General features: G+C 35.7%; 1 protein-coding gene across 1 annotated transcript in view; it reads left to right on the forward strand.

The window, feature by feature from the left end:
* The window catches only part of Tox (thymocyte selection associated high mobility group box), a 298,838-nt gene that overhangs the window by 252,789 nt on the left and 23,688 nt on the right, over positions 1 to 22,361 (forward strand). Inside the window, exons 4-5 of the mRNA XM_076836214.1 lie at positions 1,506 to 1,787; positions 15,457 to 15,687. Of these exons, the coding sequence (XP_076692329.1) occupies positions 1,506 to 1,787; positions 15,457 to 15,687 (513 nt within the window). The remainder of the gene's footprint in view (positions 1 to 1,505; positions 1,788 to 15,456; positions 15,688 to 22,361) is intronic.

Genomic DNA, 22,361 nt, shown 5'->3' on the forward strand with positions numbered 1-22,361 from the left:
AACTAAGCCTGAAGATGCAGCAGGAAAATAAATAAATAAATAAATAGATAGATAGATAGATAGATAGATAAATAAATAAATAAAGCCTGGGAAAGGTTCAAGGGTGGGTGAAACTGACTAATAAAATATCTCCTAGTGGAGGTGGGAAACCTGTCACTGAGAATGAATACAGTGCCGTTGCCAGTTCAGAACAGCCACAATTCCACTTTCAGATGGATCTTACTAGATTGGTGAAATGACTTGAGAACATTGGTTGAAAATGATATTATAACTGTGAGGGGAAAAAAAAAAAAGTGTGACCGGGTTACTTATTTGACCTTCTCAGTATTTCCATGTCACAGTAACATTTACACACAGGTAATTTTTAAGCATCTGACACTATGTGGGATTCTTTTTTAATGAAAAGTAAGATAAATTACTAATTTATTTTTTCAGTTCCAACATGTAATTTTAACCATATCGTCATTCACTCCTCCACTCCCCTTCCTTTCCCATAGTTTTCTTTTCTCTCTCTCTCTTGAGCACAGTCTACCTACCTGAGTTCCCTAAGTTCCCTCAGAATGAAAAAAAACAAAAAAACAAAAAAACTGAGCTGAGCTGTGTCTATAAGCACCATGAAATAGTCCCTATTATTTTAAGTTTTAAAGTGCTGGAGAAACATTAAGTGAAATCCACCATACTCCTCTTACACGACGCATTTGACCTCTAGATAACGCTAAGCGCTTCATCCCCCAATGCTTTTAATTCTAATCCTTGCCGAGACAAAATTCATTGCTTGAATTACAAGAGTGAGTCTCATTAAGGCTAAAAAAGCAGTGACCCAGATAGCATAATGGATTAATACAGTGACCTTGCAATTTCAGAGCTTTACTTTCAAATCTGACTGTGCAGTCAAATCATTTCAATAGTCAATTAATCAATTGCTTAATACCAGTCAGTAAGCATTCTAAGTCTGGTAGTTAGGAGACCATTTTGGTCAGTGTTATTCTATAAAGAATTAAACTGAGAACAATGGTATGCTTATTAACTCTCAAAACCTTTCTCCAGTGATCAGAATTTTTCAAATAATATTGAGTGAATTGCTGTGATGCCATAATCAGTAACAATTGTATAATTTGGACAGACATTCTAATAAGCACTGACATTCTGAAACTTAAATGGTAATCATATATACATATTAATGATATGTGTTTACATGGCATTAATGCAAAAAGATTGTAAAGTCTAATAAAAGTAATGTTGACTGAATTACCAGATTCTTGTCTGGCTTATTTGTTTTCTGTGGTGTGGAGGCTTGCGCGCACTAGGCAAGCACTTTCCCAAACCCATGTTCTTTAAGGTCACATATTGTCAAGATTATTGTGCCACAAAGAAAATTAATGTGTGTATTGCTCAACAGGACATCCTAGAATCTACAGAATTTATTTATTTATTTTGGGGGAAGGGCCATAAACATAATTCTGAGATTTTATTTGTTTGTTTGTTTGTTTGTTTGTTTGTTTTAGATGCAAGATATTCGGAACCCAGAAGGAACTCAGTATAGCTCCCATCCTCAGATGGCAGCCATGAGACCAAGGGGTCAACCAGCAGACATCAGGCAGCAGGCAGGAATGATGCAGCATGGCCAGTTGACTACCATCAACCAGTCCCAGCTGAGTGCTCAGCTTGGTTTGAACATGGGAGGAAGCAATGTTCCCCACAACTCACCATCTCCACCAGGGAGCAAATCTGCCACTCCTTCACCATCCAGTTCAGTGCATGAAGATGAAGGCGATGAGACCTCTAAGGTATGAACAGGTTATTTTTAGGGCCCATGGTTACTTTTAGTACCCATTTTGTCATCTTCTTTGACCTCTGGGTGGCACAAGTCTCTATCCTTTAAATGAGAAATTTTGGTGGAGACATATACTTGGTTAATGAAGCATGAGGTTTCAAACCAAATGGCTTAAACCATGTGCCTGGCCAATTACACTTGCAGGTTCCTAATTATCCATTCAATACAGATGTATTAAGCACAAAAGTCGCTCACACCCATGAAAAGCACTATTCTGCATAATAAGGCAGAATAAGTCTTATAGGACTCAACTTCCAAATTCAAGCCTAGTTTATACTTGTTCAGTAACATCTATTTCAGTATAACTATTTTATCTTAAGAAGGCAACAGCCCTGCAGGGGTAAAAAAGGCTATGTGACTGAGTGTGTGTGTGAGTGTGTGTGTGTGTGTGTGTGTGTGTGTGTGTATTAAAATATTATGGTTAGTTGAAACCCTTAAGATCATCTGACCCAACCATTTCATATTGAGGACAAGGAAAGAAAGGGCCAGATGTAAGAGATATGTCCTTTTAAAAAGAGATGCCTGAACATTTTATGGTATATCTTTTGTAATCCCCTTTCCAATACGGTTACCTCTGTGTGTCCAACACAAGTGGTATCATTCTTTTTAAGTTATCTAGATGGGAAAACAGATTAAGACCTTAGGTGCAGAAGGTAATTAGTTCTCTAAAATACTATAGGCAACTTTTTTGAATGACTGCATGAAAACCGAATGCACTTTCACCTGAAAACACCAAAATAATATTTTTATTGCCTTAATCATCAAACAAGCATCCCAAATTCACCCCCATGAGAAGGACTTTTGTGCCTAGTTACTGTGGAAAAAAAAACACTATTAAATAAGCATTGTGTGTTCCTCCTCTTTGTTTCCTTAAAAATCTTACTAATAGTCATTAGTGTCAGCCTCTCTATTCTCTTTTCACCTTTGTAAGAATTTTATTTTTGGTAAATGAAACTGTCAGCCTGATGCCAAAGGTAACCTTATGGGACTCTGAGATGTATGGTTAATTTCTAATAGCTACACTAATCTTTTAAAGGTCCAGGTAAATCACAATTCATAGATTTCTTTAGCCTGATGACAAGACTGCAATAATGACTGTATTTTCTTGTGTTCTGTTTTCTTGGTACTCTGGCATTTGGGACTTAATCCTGGGGAGACTACCCCTTGCATGGCTAGCTAATTCCTGGAGGTAGCAGATGACACCCCTGGAAGCCCCCTTTTGTTATACAGAGCAACCTACCCAGCCCACTTTCTTACCATCTCCTTTATCACACTCTCATAAGTCTGTATTACTCCTGCTCTCTGTCACCCCAGGGTCAGGGATCTGACACCTGGGGACCATCCCTCCAGTTCAGAACCTGCCAAAACTATTCAAGCTATCAATCCTAAACTTACTCAGCATTCCTGTCCTGCTTCCCTATTCCTTCCCACAAAATTGCCAACAGATTTTCTGGACCATGCTCTGCCCTTGTCTCCTTTCTACCTCCTGATTGGCCTGAGTACTTCCTGGCGTGGCCCTGTGTAGCAGGCCATGTCTCTTCATTCAGAGTGATCTATGAGCTTAAACTTCTTTCTTCATGACTATCAGTTCTGTTTTGCCATCTTCCCATACCTGATTAAAACACATCCTAGGATGAATACCAGAACAGCTGCACAACACAACCATGTGTTGCCAATGTCAATTGTCTCCACACTCTGGGACTCTCCCTTTTGCCAGTGGGACAGTCACTCATGACTACGGTGAAAACACAGAAGGCCAGTTGCTATTAATAATAATGTATGGGTTAGTGGAAGCCTAGACTTTAGCTGACCCTTTAGAGGGCAAAATGATTTTCTTCAGAAAATATGGATTATTCTAATGTGAATTCTTGAACCTAAAAGTAAATAATATCAAGAATTTGTGGCCAGTGTTGTAAATATTGGGTTTTGCATCAATGATTCAAGTCAATTTCTTAAGCAAAGATGGCATATTGTATATTATAAGGAAAAAAAATAATGTTCTGCTCATAGTAAGGATCAATTTGTGCATCTGGATTGTATCTTTATCAGTATTCCTTGCTGATATTTCAGGAAATTAAATGTAAAATTAGTAGCTCTTCGGAGGGTAAAGTTTATTCCGTATAATTCTTAATTACAAGAGCCTTTTCCACACCCTTCAATTTATATGAGTCGATGAATGAGTAGAAACCTGAGATTCATAGAATTTATGTTCTCAGATTCTGCCATTTGCTATTAATCCCTTATATCCACATCCCATAATTTTGCTAAGGCATGAATTTATACTTTATAAGTTTCCAAGCTGGTGTGAAATTTTTCCAGTAGAGTTCCTACTCAATTGCTAAATATCCACATCTCAAAATAATGCATATTTCTTTATTGGTGATTGTACAATATAATTCATATGCTACAGGTGCAGAACTAGAGATGGATTTGTTCAGGTTTAAGGATAGATTCTAGAGATTGTACCTGTTAGAAACAGATTTTTGTCTACACAAACATGCGTAAGGTCCTGTTTAGCTTAAGTATATTTTCTATCTTGAGAAAAGTCACCACCCCTTTCCAGCTGTATACAGTCTTCTTCACTTTCCCTTCCATTCAAAATCCTTCTACCCATTTATTCAATTTGTATTTATTAAATTGCTAAAAAATTCTTTGATGAAAATGCTCAAGCCTTTTTTTTTTATCACAGTTAAGGATTAAAGTGAATTTTCCTTTGTATATAAGTAGAATTTATGTGGAATGTTGTATTGCGACGACTCTAGTTAGATTTAAAACAGCATTAAGTCAAAAAGATCATTTAAATCATTTCAAACAAGCGAACCAAAAAGGAATATTGAGTTCCACACCAGAAAAAAAAAAAGCAGCTTTTAAAGCTTCCCTCTTAACACTTTGTGCTCTCTTTAAGCAATTACATATTGATTCCAGTTTATCTAATTGAACAATTAAACGAAATAAGTCTGTTTTGACAGGGAGAAATATTGTAAATACACCAGTAGAATTAATTATCACCTTATAAACACTACCCATGGTTTTGATTACTCTGAAGCTGTGTTGGCAGCTTTAAGTCATAAATGAGACATACAGGAAAGCATCAAAGCAATATAAACTTAGGCAGCTTGTGGTTCTAAGCCTGTAATCCAGTACTTGTAATTTAACAGACACTTTAAGACACTTAAAAGTATCTGGCATTACAAGAATATTTTTGGCAGTTTTCCTTTAAGGAATTTATGGGCTAAGAGTCACAGTATATATATTTTTTTATCCTTTTACTTTCAGTTTTTCTGTTGAAATTATCCTTATGTCTTATATGTGTCTCATGTAAGTAGCTTATAATGAGATGATCTTTTGCTTTCACATGAAGCATTTGCAGCATTTATATTAATATAAGTACTAAAATATCTGAGTTTATCTTTCCATCTACATGTGATACTTTTGATTTTCTTTCAAACTGTTCAATTTCTTTTTCTTTGTTATTATTTTCTTCATTTCATTATTTTTTTCTTATAGGACTGAAATTTTTTTACTTCCTTTTCTCTTTCAGTAGCTTTCCCAAACATACAACCATGGAAAAGTCTAAAATTGATCAATATCTTTACCCACTTCCTTAGATTTACTCCAAACATCTTCCTTCCTATTTATATTGGAAACACTAGTTCATTTTCAAGATAATTTGGTTGTATCCTCTAATTTAATAAACTCCATAAAACACTTAAATAATTTTATATGCTCTTTTATCCTCCAGACTTAAATAGATATTTTTTCACCTGACATCACTGAAAGGATCAGTGTTAGAATTTCTTATCTTATCCTTCACAATTATTTTCTTCTACATTTTCTACTTTATTGTCTGCTGTGTTATATTCTAATTCATTTATATTTCTTTATCAGTTCATACTTTCATGTCTTTTTTCAGCTATATCTAATCAAAATGAAACTCAAAATGATCTATTAATATTCAAATTTCAAATATATATCTAGTTTTATTCTCAAATCTGGATGTTTTTATAGTTGCTTGTTCTTTACTCAGATTTTAACTCTTTTATTCATACAAACAAGTTAAATACATTTGTTGTATACCCTCTCTTGGCTAATTCCAGAACATGAAATCTTTTGTGGACTGATTGTATTTTTTTTAAAGAAAGTGAGAGAGAGGGGAAGAGAGAGAGAATTTTTTTAATATTTATTTTTTAGTATTTGGTGGACACAACATCTTTGTTTGTATATGGTGCTGAGGATCGAACCCGGGCCGCACGCATGCCAGGCGAGCACGATACCGCTTGAGCCACATCCCCAGCCCCCTGATTGTATTTTAATAGCCTATTTTGTTTCATTTTCTTTTTATTCTTTATTTATAATCAATAATAATAACAATAATAATAATAGGGCTGGGGATGTGGCTCAAGCTGTAATGCGATCGCCTGGTACGAGTGGGGCGCTGGGTTGGATCCTCAGCACCACATACAAATAAAATAAAGATGTTGTGTCCACTGAAAAACTAAAAAATAAATATTAAAAAATTCTCTCTCTTTTTAAAAAAAAATAATAATACTAATTTGCTTGTGGAATGAAAGCTGATATTTATTTAAACTTTAAAAGAATTCTTTTAGATCTGGCTTGAAGCCAGCATTTTTAAAATGCTGATGGAGAATAATAATTGAATCTAGAAATTTTATACCCAGCTAAAGTACTTTTTAAGATAAACATATTCCCAACAGATTCTCAAAAATGAATTCTTTCATTATCTTCAAAGATGATTTGTAGTTGTTTTTGCCTGATATCTTGGACCATTATAATCTAGAACCACACTTTAGATTTTTAGATGACCCACATGGTAATGCAAATGGCTTTTGTTTTTGAATTTTAGCAAGAGATTTTTCCACCTCTTAGTATCAGGATTCTAGGACAATCATCCTTATAGGTCGATGACCCTTACATGGAAAATTACATTACTCTATCCTTGCATTGAGAGTCTCTTTTACATCCTGACTTTAATAGAACCCTCTTATAAACATACTGCCTTGGTGAACCATGGACTTTGTTTTCTATCTACTGTACCCTTTAATCCATTGCAGCTGGTTCCATAAAAATCTTCAAGATGAGAGCTGACATCAGTATTCTACTTACTTCTCTGGGTTTCTTCTTTCACCAATTTTTTTGCCTTCAAGAGTCTTACTAACTTCTTAATTCATCAGTGTATGTGCTCTGACAAACTAGACAGAAACTAAAAGTTTTTATTCTCAAAGCAAATAAGACAAGTCACTGCAGCAGAAATTAAATAAGCCTTTATTGGTAAATAGCAGGTATTTACTACTGTTCCACAGTCAAGAAGACTCCTGAAGTAAAGTAAAAATGATAGTTTTCTATAATCATCAAGGAAATGAAGCTGTTTTAAAACCAAATGTCCTGTCACTTTATTTAGCAATGGCACAAAATACTTAAAATTGGTATTTGAAAGCCTAGTATTTTCTACATCAAACTGTATTTATTATACAATTGTTCAATACCTCAAATGATGTAATATATGTGATATTTTTAAAGAATTCCTTAGACTCCAGTAAACAGATGTTCTTATTTTTTGTTTGTTTATTTGTCTGTACTAAGAATTGAACAAAGGGTGCTCTACCTCTGAGCTGCATCCCTAGCACATACCCCTTTTTAAATTTTATTTTGAGACAGAGTCTCATTAAATTGCTGAGGCTAGCCTCATACTTGCAATCCCTCTGCCTCATCCTCCCCAGTCTCTGGGGTTACATATATTTACCCCGACCCAATGTTTTCATTTACTTTACAAAAGAAAAAGTATCCCATTTGTTAGACCTGAGCCTAACAAATTCATTCAGGAAAAAAATGATAAAATTCAAACAGCCAATATCTGATTCCAAATTATTTTTACTAAGATCTATTTAAATAATTGAAATTATGCTAGGATAGAGTATTTTCAGGGAGCATGTATTCTTAGGCATGTTTTAAATGACTGAGCATATTTGATTAATTCATGGAATAAAAAGAAAGTGAGACTTAGCCACCTGGCATTTAATTCAGTAGGACCCTACCTCAACAGCTTGCATTCTTTATAAAGCAGGAGAAACCCTCAATCCAAAATAGGAAAAAATAAACATATCAATAAACACCCTACTCAGACAAATTTTAAAAAGATCAAGTGGCTTCAATAAAATTGACAAATATAACTAGTAGGTGTATATAATTACAACTAACCTTTTTTTTTTCTCATTTTAAAATGATTTCTCTGGACAGTAGCCCAAACTTTCTATTTCACATGAGGCCAGCTGAGTGCCTTTGCTAAACTTGTCCAAAAATAATACTAAGCTGTGTATGGCAGAACCAAGGATCCTTAAAAATGAATTTGTGTTACAAACTCTGATGCTAACACAACTCGCCACAGTTGTGAGTCATTTCAAAAGTAAAGCCCTTCATGTGTGTTTGATGTTTTGAGTCATTGAATGTTCTGTTATCATTAATGGTACTAATAAACCAATTGTAAAATGAAAGAAGTGCTACAGCCTTGCTGATTTCACAGTAACTAGATGACTTCTTTCCGTGCTTATTTGAATTCATTCTCATAAGGGGATTTTAGATAGCACAGTTCAGAAAGAAAAGAATGAATTTAAGCAGCAAAATTTTCACTTAGAGAAACAGTACCATCACCAAAAAGTGCTGTGATGTGCCCTGTTTCTATGGAGAAGATTTTATAATATTTACTTTATATGATAAGAGTTATAAGTGGAGTTCTATGTTGTTTGTTCAGCCTATTATGCAGATGGTGCTTGATTAAAATCTATTTTAAACTACAGCGATTACTGCAAGATAGTGTGCATTAAACAGCTCTCCCAGCTCCATTAAAGGCTTTGGGACCATAGCAGTTTATTTTAAATATGCTTATAGACGTTTCTAACTTCTCCAGGGATGTTTTAGAATCAGTGATTCTCTTTCCTTAATAATATTTTTGGGATGCTGGGGATCAAACCCAGGGCTTTGTGCATGCTAGGGAAGTGCTCAACCACTGAGCTACACAGCCCCCTTTCCTTGATAATATTAAGATCGTGTACTCTGGATTCTTAAGAAGTATTATCTAAGCAATACTGTTAGCATATACATTTTTTAAAATATCATCATTTCCTTGTGACATGTAAGTTAAATATATCCCTTTAATTCAGCAATAAGACATGACAGGAGGTGAATTACCAGAAGCCTAAGGATACCTCTAGGGATTTGAGAGACATATCAGGGTCTTTGAGCAACTTACATGAAGCATATGCATCTGGGGAAAGCTTATGCATGACTTCATTTATAAGTATTATTTTTGTATTTGTGTATGCATTTATTTATTCATTAGTGCTTCAACTGAATGGGAAATAAGTCTGTAGGTAATCAGAACAACATTTAGGGCTTTAGATCAGCCATGTTTTAGTTGCTATGACTTTCATACAGTTTTTGTATGCATTTCACATTTTCTTTGCCTTGTAATTCTAAGCTTTTGCCCAGTGCTAAAAATTACAAGGGCAAAAATATATGATGATCCACTGTATTACAGCATTGTACTATTTCCATGAAGGATGCAACAATGATTAAGACTTACTTTGTACTTACCCTCGTGAGGAGATTTTATTTTTGTATTATAAGGTTTCTCCTATATTCTAAAGCTCATGATGTTGAAATTGACTCTCCAGTCATAAAAACCCAGTAACTTTAGAAATATTGTACTCTAGAACTGCCTTGTATACAGTGTTGTACTGTGCAATACACAAGTCACTAGTTGTCTATAAATGCTTGCATTTAAATTTAATTTGTTACAATTCAGTTCTAAAATTTTGATTCCTCAATTGCGCTAACTACATTATAAGTGGTCTATACCCACATATGGCTAGTGGTTACCCTTTTGGACAGTGTAGAGAACATTTCTGTAATTCCAGAAAGTTCTCTGAGACATTGCTGTTCTGAACTATGGAAATCGGAACTTCTTAGAAACTTGAGATATAAAATTGTGAGCTTGTATCCATCAGTGCAAGTTTGGGATCCAAATAGTACTCAAACTTCAGGTCCAGGGATATATTATAAATCCATTTAGCTAGTTTTTCTACCACAATCATATTCATCATCATTGTGTTCATCCCAAATAATCTATGGTCAAAAGAGCCAGGTATTTTTCAAAATGCAATCCATTACTGGCATATGAGTGCATCCAAATTATAGCAACATTTCTTTTTTCAAGAAAGCTTTGCATATGAGCAATGACCATGTTCTTTTCACATAATTAACAAGACTACCTCCAGAAAGTAGGTTTTATAAACTCCCAGCTTGTTACATAGAATCTAAAGTGGCAGATCATTTCTGCCCCTTTCCGATGCAAGAAAAGTGTAAAAAGAAAAAAAAAAACAGATCAAGGGGCAAAAAGAATTAGCAAGCACCATCCTTGTATTCAGATATCAAAGACATCAAACCACAGAGTGAATTTCCATTCCATTTATTATATCCTAAAAAGCAAAGCTATTGTGCATGCCCAGTAAGCCTTGATAGAAGAACATTGAGCAATATAATGAATAATTCTCTCCAAAGCACATTTTATTTTTATGAAAAGAGAGATCTTTCATACATAGCTTTTTCCTAGCTTATCTAAGTCTTCTGTGGAAATTGGGCATTATCTTAAATAAATCATAGGTGGGTTCTATTAAGTCAATTCTATGAGTGGTCAGAGTATTATGATCCAAAAATATAGCTTTGATAATCTAGTTTAATTATTGAAGGAAAAACAATGAGTCTGGAATAATGAATCTGGAATATATTAGGTCTGTCCTTTAGGTTGATCTTTCCAGATGCCGATTCTGTTCCATAATTTATAATTTAGACCAAGGTTACTATGCATATATATATTTAAAGGCAAAGCATAGTATGTTGTCAACTGAAAGCAGATCCATATGCTTTTACCCATGGCAAAGACAAAGATGATGTGCCGTTATGAAAATGTTGGGTAGTCTGGCTTTAATGGAGGTGACAGCCTGCTCTGCAGCTTAGTGCCTCTCAAATACCCAATCAGATAGACAATTGAAACTTCAGAGTTACATCCCATAATACATAAATGATGTTTTCTGAGCCTTCACAATGTGGAGGCAGAAGTCATGACTTCTATTAAACAAAGCTCTGAGACTGAGCAAAACTGTACCCTGCTAACCCTACAAGACAAGCCAGGAAATTCTAGGAAAACCTTCCAGACAACTGACCAAATAGGTTGGTTGCATGAAGTTAAATTTAGAGTTTTCTACAGGGTTGATATACATTGTCTCAAAATGATAATTTGTGATTTTGATACACTTAATATTTGAATTTCTTACTGGCAGTAACAAGTTCTCCTGCTTTATCAGGTTTTGCCTACAAAGTAGAGCCCTGTGTCAAACACAAGAGGATAACTGTTTGAATACCAGTTTAATAAGGAAATGAACATTAATACCTGTGGTTCAAACACAATTTTAGATAATAGAGGAGGGAAAATAATTTGGGGAAATCCTTTAATAATAACATTTACAGTGCATGATAGGAGATTTATCTCTTTGATTCCTATTTGATTATTTTGCAAAAAGATTGATACAAACTGCAGTCATGGAGATTTCAATGTGTCTGATCATTAATTTTTTAATTAAAGTTTAAAATGAGTCTAGGTAATTTTCAACATGGATAAGAATTATCTCTGCACTTTTATTCCCTTTTCCTAAATATCCCTGATCTTTGATGAAATATGCCCTCTAATTTCATGATCACTCTTTTTTATCTGGGTTTACTGAGGTATAATTGACAAATAAAATTATGTATAATTAAAGAATACAACATGATGATTTGATACACATGTACATTGTGAAATGATCACTACAATTAAGTTAATCACCTCATCTACCCCCTCACATGGTCACCTTTTTTGTTGTTTTCTATTAGTTGTTTTTTTGTTTGTTTGTTTGTTTGTTTTGTGTGTGTGTGGTGCTAGGAATTGAACCCAGGCCTTGTGCATGTGAGGCAAGCACTCTACCAACTGAGCTATATCCCCAGCCCTATTTTTTTTTTATTAACAATGCTTAAGGTCTACCAATTTACTTGTCAAGTATACAATACAGTATTGTTAACTATAGTCATGATGCTATTAAATCCTCAGAAATTAATCATCTTGTAACTAACTGAAAGTTTGTACCCTTCAACCACTCCATGTTTAATATTCTTCACTGTGGACCTTGCTGACTTTTTATTTTTCTTTTCAGTAAGTAATTATGAATATAAAACTGCCAGGTTAAAAAAATTGGAAAATTATTTAAAAATTAAAGAAAAATTACAAAGACCCATCCTATAACCAAGGAAATTACTATTAATACGTCAAATACTTTTTAAACCTATGCATGTTTTCTTTTTCAGTGCATATTGCTCATTGCCCTCAAGTGCTCAAATAAATTTGAGAAGTTTAATCTCCTGTAACAGAAACCATTTGTGCTTTCATTCATTCATTCTTCTAATTATGCTATGATTTTGTGATTTTATATTTGCTACTATTACAGCACATGTTAAACAGTTTCTGCATTTTAGGAATGATTATAAGGTCAGTGAGCAAAACTAGACCTGGACCTTGACTTCATAGTGCAGGGGCAGAAGATCATCTAACAGCCACACACAGATTATTATATAAGTTTGATACATACTATGAATGGAACTATATAGAACTAAGGGAGTGAATAAAAGCTCAACTTGAATTTGAGATATCTTTGAGATTTGCAAATACACATGCCCAACAATCACTGTTTCTATGCATGTAAAACTCAGGGGAAACATGAACTTAACAATTATCCAGTCACAAATGGCCGTGTAAACCCATCATACTTATGAGATTACTTCAGTATAAATTCATAGAAGAAGGGGATTTACGGAAAAAAAAAAAAAAAAACAATCAGCAATGCTACCATATAGTGACCACTTGGAGAAAAATTAGCCAAAAAAAACCATGATTCTTAACCAAACAAGGCCAGCAAAATAGGAGTGAAACCCAGAGAGGGTGGTATTATGGAACTCTTGGAAGACAGGGGTCTTCCCGGTGAGAATCAGGTAAGGTTGGTGCTAAAAAGTCCTTTGGATTTAGCAATGTGGTGGGAAAGCACACTCAAGCAATCAGCAGAGGCTACATACAGCCAGCACAGACAACCACTTGGGGGACTTTACTTAAGAGGAGAAAGATATGACTATATGTAACCTTGGAGCACAGAGAAAGTTTTCTTGTTTGTTTGTTTTTTTCTCTCAAGGTAGTTAAATGTCAATTAGAAGAGTAAAGAAGAACAGTTGAGAGTGTGTGAGACTAGTCTCCAATCCTTAGACATCTGATTACCCATATAAAGTTAAGACCTGGGCATTGGGTATTTATCAAAAGCTTTCCAGGTGATTCCAAGTGTGCAGATATACTTGAGACCCTCGATTCTGTGTCACATAGGTCTCTGTGTTTAATTTAGAACCAGCACACCCATTTGTCCTATATCAGCTCAGCCCTATCATTCTAGTCCTCTGATAGGCTTACATGAGTGCCAACAATTTCACAGGACCACCTCTCAGATCCATCCTGGGGAATCTATCATCTAGAGTTAATCTACATTAGCTTGTCAACTCGGTTCAGAGCATCCTGTCGCCAGGGGGCTCTTTGATCTGCTTCAGTAGATAATTTCAGAATATTAATCTTTAAAATATATTTCTCAATAAAGACAGAGAACTCATGTAGCTTCCTTCCTATCTCTGTTTGAACTTGGGCATATCTTTCAAACTGAACATAAGGTATGCAACATGAGGGTCATCCCTTTCCATTCAATGAATTATTTTTAAATCTTCTAAGGCATCATAATTAATATTTGAATGTCTTTAACATTTTTTTTAAATATATAACTATATGCTACCTCAGTAATCATCAAATGGTACTGCTACTGTTTTACAGTAGAAGAAACAAGGGCCCAGAACAACTAAGTTAATGAAAAGAACACAGCTAAAAATAATAAGTAAAAGGAGGGCGTGAAGCTAGATCCGCCGATGTATCCACAGGTTTCTCAGTAGATCATTCCTGTGCAATGGTGGCAATTATTTTATACAAATGCCCCACCCACCAAGTTATGTGGATCAAATATTTATTACATTATATCTGCAGAGAGGAGAAAAGTGAAAACCACCACAACAGTGGACAATGGAGTTATCTACCATGACAATGGCCACTCAAGTCAGGAAATAGCACATGGGACTTACATTGGTGGAAGTGGCATGTGGAAAAGGTTTCTTCATTTACAGGACTAGTATGTATTCTATTGACTCATATAATTTTATCAATGGAAAGAAATCATAGCCTGAATTCCTGATTTCATAGAATTGGTTGAAGTGAGATCACATCTAGTCAAGTAAAAAAAGATGATATTCAGACATAAGTGTCTTAAACACTTCAAGAGTGGTTCCCCACCACCACCATTTTATCAGAATACCAATTAAAATTATCCAAATAGTCATACTTGAAACAATGGGAGAACAAGGAATCTATTTTTAAATGGAGTAAAAAGTTGTCCTATAAATCTCTGAAATCTAGTTTTTAGAGGTACATTCTTCAATATGGTAGCCATTAGCTATTTGAATTTGAATAAGGCTAAAATTTAGTTCCATATTTCCTGAAGCTATATTTTAAGCGTTCATTGGCTTCATATGGCTTGTGTCTATTGCATAGGATAATGCAGATTATAGAACTTCTCCATAATTGCATGGATCTAGGGTCAAAATTATGCCATTCTTTACACTATGAGCATTGCTAGGTTTTCCCAGCAGCATTCCACAGACCTAAGTGTAAAGTGAAAAACCATTTGACTTTACTTACTTGACATGTTGCCCTTATGGTTTTAAAACAATTATGAAGATAAGAATGAACTCTCCAGAAGCAAGTTAGATTGCTCATGCAATCACATCACTACAAAAGAAATTTGCTACTGCCACAGTTACACTGAAAGAGAAGAAGAAAAAGAGTTAGGTATAATACTTAATTGTGGAGCAATATTGTAAAAAATTATTATTATTATTATTATTATTATTATTATTTATTTTACAGTACCAAGGATTGAACTTAGGTCCTAGCACATGCTAGTTAAAACTGACCCATACTCCTAGCCATTTATTTTATTTTGAGACAGGGTCTCACTAAGTTGCCAAGTTTGGCCTTGAATTTGCCATCCTCCTGCCTCAGCTTTTGGAATAGATGGGATTACAGGGATGTGCCTTCACATTCATCATTAAAGTTTTTTAGAACTATGTAAATTGAGCTGGGAGAAGAATGAATATGAAGATATGAATATAAATATGGAGAAGGATGAATATGAATATGAAGACCACATGAAATACAAAAGTATTATTTCTTTGTGCGTGTGTGTGTTTGTGTGTGTGCATATGTGTGCACGTGCGTGTGTTTCCCCAGTAGTAGTGATTGAACCCAGTTCTTACGTACTAGGTCAGCACTCTACCACTGAGCTATGTCCCCAACCTCAACTATGAAGTTTTAGCTGAGACAACAGCAACATTGGCCACAATTTTTCTGTTCCTCTACAATTCTGTGTTGATTTTTGTTTCAGATCAATGGAGGAGAGAAGCGGCCTGCCTCTGATATAGGGAAAAAACCCAAAACTCCCAAAAAGAAGAAGAAGAAGGACCCTAATGAGCCCCAGAAGCCTGTGTCTGCCTATGCGTTATTCTTTCGTGATACTCAGGCTGCCATCAAGGGCCAAAATCCAAATGCTACCTTTGGAGAAGTCTCTAAAATTGTGGCTTCCATGTGGGATGGTTTAGGAGAAGAGCAAAAACAGGTAAGAAGGGATTCAAAATGGAGAGGGAATCAACGTGATTTGAGACCATGTATTCACTCTTCAAGAGATGGTTTCTGAGGGCTTTGGGTGAATTCTTCTGTGGCTGAGAATGTGCTCCGTCAGAACCAGACTTTAAGAGATGTTCATATAAATTTTATCATTCCTCTATAAACAGCATGTTAGTTGCTTAGTCTCAAAGTTTATGTAGCGTAGTTACTTTTGGAAGGACTTCTGCATATCCCAGCCAGGATTACCTCATTCCTCAATGTTGCCAATGTGATCATAAAGACTAAAAAAGTCCTTAAAGTATTTTGAGAACTGTCCACACCTCTCTTCAGCACTTATTGTTTATCCTTTTGCCATCAAAACCCTCTTTGCTCTTGGCAAAATGAACCTCAAATTGAAGGGTTCTTACCATGGTCATTTCCTAAAGACCTCTATGGTGTTATTCAACCCCCCATATTTATTTAAACCACATTTCCAGGTTGTGTTAACTGGGACCAGATGCCAGCCTTTCCCTTCTCTTGTGGATTGTCATAGTGTAACTGAGGACCAAATGACACTTGGTGGCAACAGCACAAGTAGCTCAAAAGAACTTAAATTGGATGCAGGATCATAGAGACAGAATGAGAGTTCAGTGAACAGATATAGCCACACTAACAAATAAGCCATTTTGATACTCTACATCAAAACCAGGAACTAGATGTGCATTATCACTATGTGGACACTTATTGTCAAAAAGAAAACACTAAATAAGCATGATCATTAAAATAAGTCATTGGAATGACTATGCAGATGTACTTTGTGCATTGCAAAATACTGAGTTGCATTAATGATCATATTTGGTTATTGATAGAGACACTTAACTCTCTTCACCATGTCCTGAAAAGTACATTAAAAAAAAAAAACAGAAAATTTCAAACCTATTTATGCATCTAGAAGAATCTGTATACTGTGACTATATATCACCATCTATAATATTTAGGGTTTTATTAAGCCCTTTTATTCATTATCTCATTTGCTCTATTCAATACTCATGGGTATTCAAATTTTGCAGACTGTGAAATGGAGCCCAGTAAATTAAATGCATTGGTTTATGAAGACATATTTGCTGAGCACTTATTTTCCAGGCATTATTTTAGACACAGGAGATATGGCAGAGAACAAGTCCTATTGTGTTGAAATTTTGTGTAAGATTACATGACTGATACATGAAATTACTATGACTAAAACTTGTCACTTAACTTTCAGTTCTTTTCCTGACGAACTCTTTGTAATCAATAATAATCATAATGATTAAACCAATTGCTAAGGAAACATACAACCTGGCCCTTTGGCTTCCCTCTCCTATGTCAAAGCTATCTTCTGTCTTCTGTTTGTTCCAAGACTACCAGTCCGAAGGGATGCCTTCATTGGAGAGTACAGGCTCCTGACCTATGGAGCACTGTGCTGTAAGAGCCATCTTCAAGGATGGAGAACACACCACTGAAACTTTCTGTGTACTGAATTAAAATATCCATCTCCCTATTAATAGGATAGTTGATATTGTGTTGTGTGATTCTAATTAAAACCTACAGTAGTTGTTTCAGGATTTTAGAGCTGGTTTCTATTCTAACTCAGATCAATTTGCTTTTCTACTCCCAAATTCTGAGATATGGTTCCCAGTGGCTGTTGGACTTGAATCAAGGAGAAATTGTACAGAGAGACTTCAGTCCTCCTCTTAGTAGAGCATTGCTGAATGATAAACTAAGTGCATGGGAACCAGGAATCCCAACTCTGTCCCTCTTGAATCATTCCACATTAGTGCCTCCCTGTCCTACCCATGAAGTTATGTGTAAGGACACACCTCTCTCTCTGCTCCAGTAACCCCTCTGTGTATTCTTGGATATGCACTCAGCTTCAGTACACTTAAACTTTGTTTTTTTTTCCTTTTTGAGATAGAATTTCCTGAAAGAAGTTTCCAGAAAGCAACTTCCCTCCCTAAGGACTGCATGCAGCAACTCTTGCTAATGAGACGATAGGCATGATTTCCTGCTCAGCCCCTCTTTCCTACCCAAGATTTGGTGACTGAATGAGGAATATTGTTCCCAGGCTCCTTGGTGCTACACTGGCTTCTACTTTTATCAGAAGCCTTCTTTTAAGGAATGTCAGTTGCCTCTACTAACATTCATCTTACTTCTAGCTCTCTGATCCCAGTCTTCCTAATTATTTCCCACATTCAGGATCAGTGGTTTTAAAAGAGGAAGATTGGCGAAGGTCTTGCCTAGTCTAGGATTGGTCCTTTATATTACCGATATTAAAAAAGAAGTACCTGTTGTTTCTGGTGGAAAAGAATAATGTTCATATAATAAAAATCAGATAGTTCCTTAATGCAGTTTACATAAATCAGTGGATTTCTTCCCACCAAGTCCATTATAATATGGCTTTTTGTTTTTTATATAGCAAGAAGGGGGCTCCATGGTAGAGCATTTGCCTAGCAAAAGCGAAGTCCTGAGTTCAATCCCTAGTACCACAAAAAATAAATAAAAATAGCTAAGATAGAAAGAGGAGAACATTAAGATCATATCCCACATCCTTTCTATCCGACCATATAAGGTGTTTACAGACCCAAAGAACATGAGATTGACCCAAAGAACAACTGTGATGTTAAAAAGAGAAATTATTCCCATTCTCCTATTCTAATTTTCAAAATTGAGGCCAAGCCTTTCTAATGTAAACAGGATCACAATTATGATTTTTAATGGTATATATATAAAATGACAAATGTTTTCCCTTTTTTCTCTTATATTTTATTTCTAAATTAGGAAGTAACTCACAACCAGTCTACCTTTGGGATCTCTCTTCTTGTAAATAGTTGGGGGAGAATTCATTTTTATAGATGAAAGATGAAATTGCATATAGGTGACCTATATAACTCATTAAGTATTATAAAGCAATCTCAGAATCAAAATCCAATTGCTAACAAAAGTTCAACCAAGATTGTTTTGGAACATACTTTGAAAGCAATAACTCCATGTTTTGTTTCATATAAAAAGTAAATGTTTTAAAATTTGAATACTTATTTGAGAGTTACCAAAAAAAAGGTATTGGGAGCAATTTGGGTCACCCTAAGATGGTTTATCCCCAAGCCTGATGCTCCTTTGACTTAATAGGGATTTGAAATAGCCTGTTCCTTCCTCATAAAAGATGATCTTGCTTAATAAAGAAGAAAGACTGCAGATTATGCTAAAAGGTTTGGTTTATGACACACACAAGATACAGGCCCATCCCAGGGACAAGCAAAGGAGGGTCAACTGCATGAAATCTGATGCTGCTTACAAAAGGGAGCATGTTGCATCAGACAGGCCACCTCTCTGCAGCAGTCCCCAACAGTTTGCAAGAGTTGCCAGCAAAGCAAACAAGCCTCCCTCAAAGGCACATTTGGGCAACCAGGAAATTTCAGCAAAACATCCCAAAGTGTTATTATGCTCTATTACCACCTGTTCTCTCCTTTTATGTTGACTCATGGTGCCAACATACCATAATATCTGTTTCAAACTTAAATTGTGCTTTATTCTCATTTAATATTCAAATTGGGGAGCATGCACACTGCTATGTGTTTTTAAAGGAATATTCTTAGAGAAGATTAGAGGCTTAGTATTAAACCTCATAATTTTGGACAAACACGCATGTTACAGAACAAACCCACATGGTGTTTTCATCATTGTGTAGGCAGCTGGTTGGGGTAGAAAGCTAAGATCTCACGTGCCACAATTGTTTGAAAATCCTGTTGTCATAATAGCCCTCAATTACGAATAGCTACAAATATAAACACAAACCGGGCAAAAGGGGAAAAAAATTATTGATGACTTTGGGGGAGGGAGGGCTCAGGAAATTACAATATTTAAGGAAAAACAGTTATTAGTGGGATTTCAACTGAATGTTTTTTTGACAGCCAGAGGGAACATGACTAATAGAGAGGCTGTGTGTTCCCAGCACCCTCTCCTCCTCGTTGTGGAAGATAGGCAGGAATAAGCCGCTGCAGATCTTGATTTTTCAGAATCCAATTCGGGTGAGAAACTATATGTACTTTGGTTTCTGCAAAGAATCTTTCAAAAGAAGAGAAATCAAAAGGAAGCTGAAAGAAGCGATAAAAATCCTCCAGGAACACAAAACCTCCCTCATGAATCATTCCTACCAAAGCCACTGAACAAACTCTACATATCAGAGATCTCTCCATTTTAATACTTTGGAAGATGGTGCTGAATCTGGAATGGAAAGAGAATTGTGTTTGGGATTCCAACCGGGGGTTTTAAATGCTAATGACTCCTAAGACAATGAGGAGCCCATTTCAGAAGCATACCAAGTTGTTTAAAAGGCACCAGATGGAGAAAAGGGAATAAAACACAAATAATGCTGTGATGTTGGTCTTTGCTACTTATCTTCCACTGACTGGAACCTACAGAGAAAGAGAAAGAATAAGTTAATAATATCATGCCCTTTGTATTTAGGCTTCTTGGAGTTTCAGCCACCCTTAGCATATTTTTTTTAATGATATTCCAGCTAAATTTCTTATATACCTCTGTGGCTTCTGAGTTTTCAGATCTGGTCATACTAGGCTAGGACCTGGGTTCCACGGTGACAATATAGCACAAATCAAACCTGACAAAATTAAAAAGGCAGTTCATCTTGGAAGCAGAACAGTTTGGTCCAAAGAGCAATCAAGGGTTCCTGAGTCCTTTCTAGCCCCGGAAAGTCATCTTAAATCAGAACCAGATGTAAATTACTAAATGAACCTTAAGTTCCTAATTGGAGACCCAGTTGGGCTGTGAGACATTTAGCAAATTACAAACAAAATGTTCTTGTTTACATTACATTAAATGGCTTTAAAGCTGCAGCCAAAGAACTAAATAAACATGCTGTTATGCTAAAAATGGAGTGGAAAGCCTATTCAGAATGTGGTGCTTTGGGGGACACTAAGCCCACAGGGACTGAGAGAAGGTATTTCTGTAAATGCTGGTCCTATCCTAAAAGAAGGGAGTGGATCTACCTGAAGATGCAGAGCCTAATGAGCAGATATCACTTGCAGAGGAACCTTCTGAGTGCTATAACATATGCCTTCTTTCAGGATGCATAATTCATATCCAAGGATATTAGCCACAGCAGTTCAGCTCAATAGCAGCACCTCATTATTTTATCTCTCAGTATTTATTCCTATGTTTGACGCCTCATGAAATTACTGTTAATGTGTTTATATAAGGGCAGATCTGACACAAGTGGGAAGAATGTAATTTCCTACTCATTCTTCCCTGCCGCTGCGTCCTCTTCCCTAGTAGAAGTGGCAAGTGTAAATAGTTAATTTGCTTCAATTATGAGCCTGTCCTGCTAAATTAGAAGCAGCAGGAATATGAAGAGCCAGAATTATACTTAGGAGGCAGCTGACAAATCCTCTGAGCCCACAGAATCAAATCATTTACTCCTCACTGGTGCTCAAACACCCACTACATAAATGCTGCCGGGGTTTTTTCCCCCCTTATCTTATAATAAAATTTGGATTTTATGTCAACAATACTTAAGGTTAAGGAAAGTCCTGTTGCACTAGACCGTTCACACACATTTAGTTTCTCCATTCTTTTAAGGCTAGGAGGAAAGGATAGGTAAAACAATTGTTCATTGAAAAATTGTAGCATGTAAGTGATGTTCATCTTCATCAATTTGAAACTCAAAAATTAAAGTGTATAACATAACATGGCAAGCGTATTTTATTTCTTAAATTCAGATACTCACCTATACATAAGTATTGGTACATCATTGTGGTTATTGTTTACCATTATGGGTACAAACATATGTAGTGCCTTTTTGAAAATATTCTTTAGTTGTCAATGGACCTTTATTTTATTTCTGTGCATACTGAGAATTGAACCCAGTGCCTCATGCATGCCAGACAAGTGCTCTACCACTGAGCCGCTACTCCATATACACTGTTGGAATAGATATTTCCTTTGAAAGTTTACATGAATTTCAAATGAAGGGAGATAAATCCAACATGATACTCATTCAAGTCTGTTGTGATTTATGTATTATGTGCAACAATGTTTGGGGTGGGTTATATATTTGTCCATCAGATCTCTTATTTCCATGGATGTATCTTCTCTTAGAACATGCAATTTAGCAATTTGTCCTTGGCGCTCATGCTAATGCTGATTCATAACAGAAAAAATCCTTTTCAAGGGATTATACACTCAATAAATAGTCATGCACTGCATAACTGACGATGGTCCCATAAAATTATATTGCCTAGAGATATTGTTGTCTTAGTTTGTTTAAGGGCATTCCATAATGTCCCCATACTACAATATCACCCAATGGTCCATTTCTTAGACCATACCCTGTTGTTTAGTGTTGCATGACTACATTTCATGAGCACCTATTATGAACCAAAGACTTCCTTGCATGCTGGGGCTTCAGCAGTAAACCAGATACAGGACCTTGTGATTGTGTACCTGACAGAGGCATCAAAGAGAGTTCTCACCACTAGGCAGAGCCACTGAGCAAACAAAGATGGATGTGTATTTTTGCCAGATTTATTGGATTCCCACCATGGTATTGCCTGCCACATACAGGCTTTAAGACATTGGGTAAATTGGTTATTCATTCTAGTATGAGCTTTCTTATCTGTAAAATGGGCATGATAA

Source organism: Callospermophilus lateralis, chromosome 16 (assembly GCF_048772815.1).
Source record: "Callospermophilus lateralis isolate mCalLat2 chromosome 16, mCalLat2.hap1, whole genome shotgun sequence".
NCBI lineage: Eukaryota > Metazoa > Chordata > Mammalia > Rodentia > Sciuridae > Callospermophilus > Callospermophilus lateralis.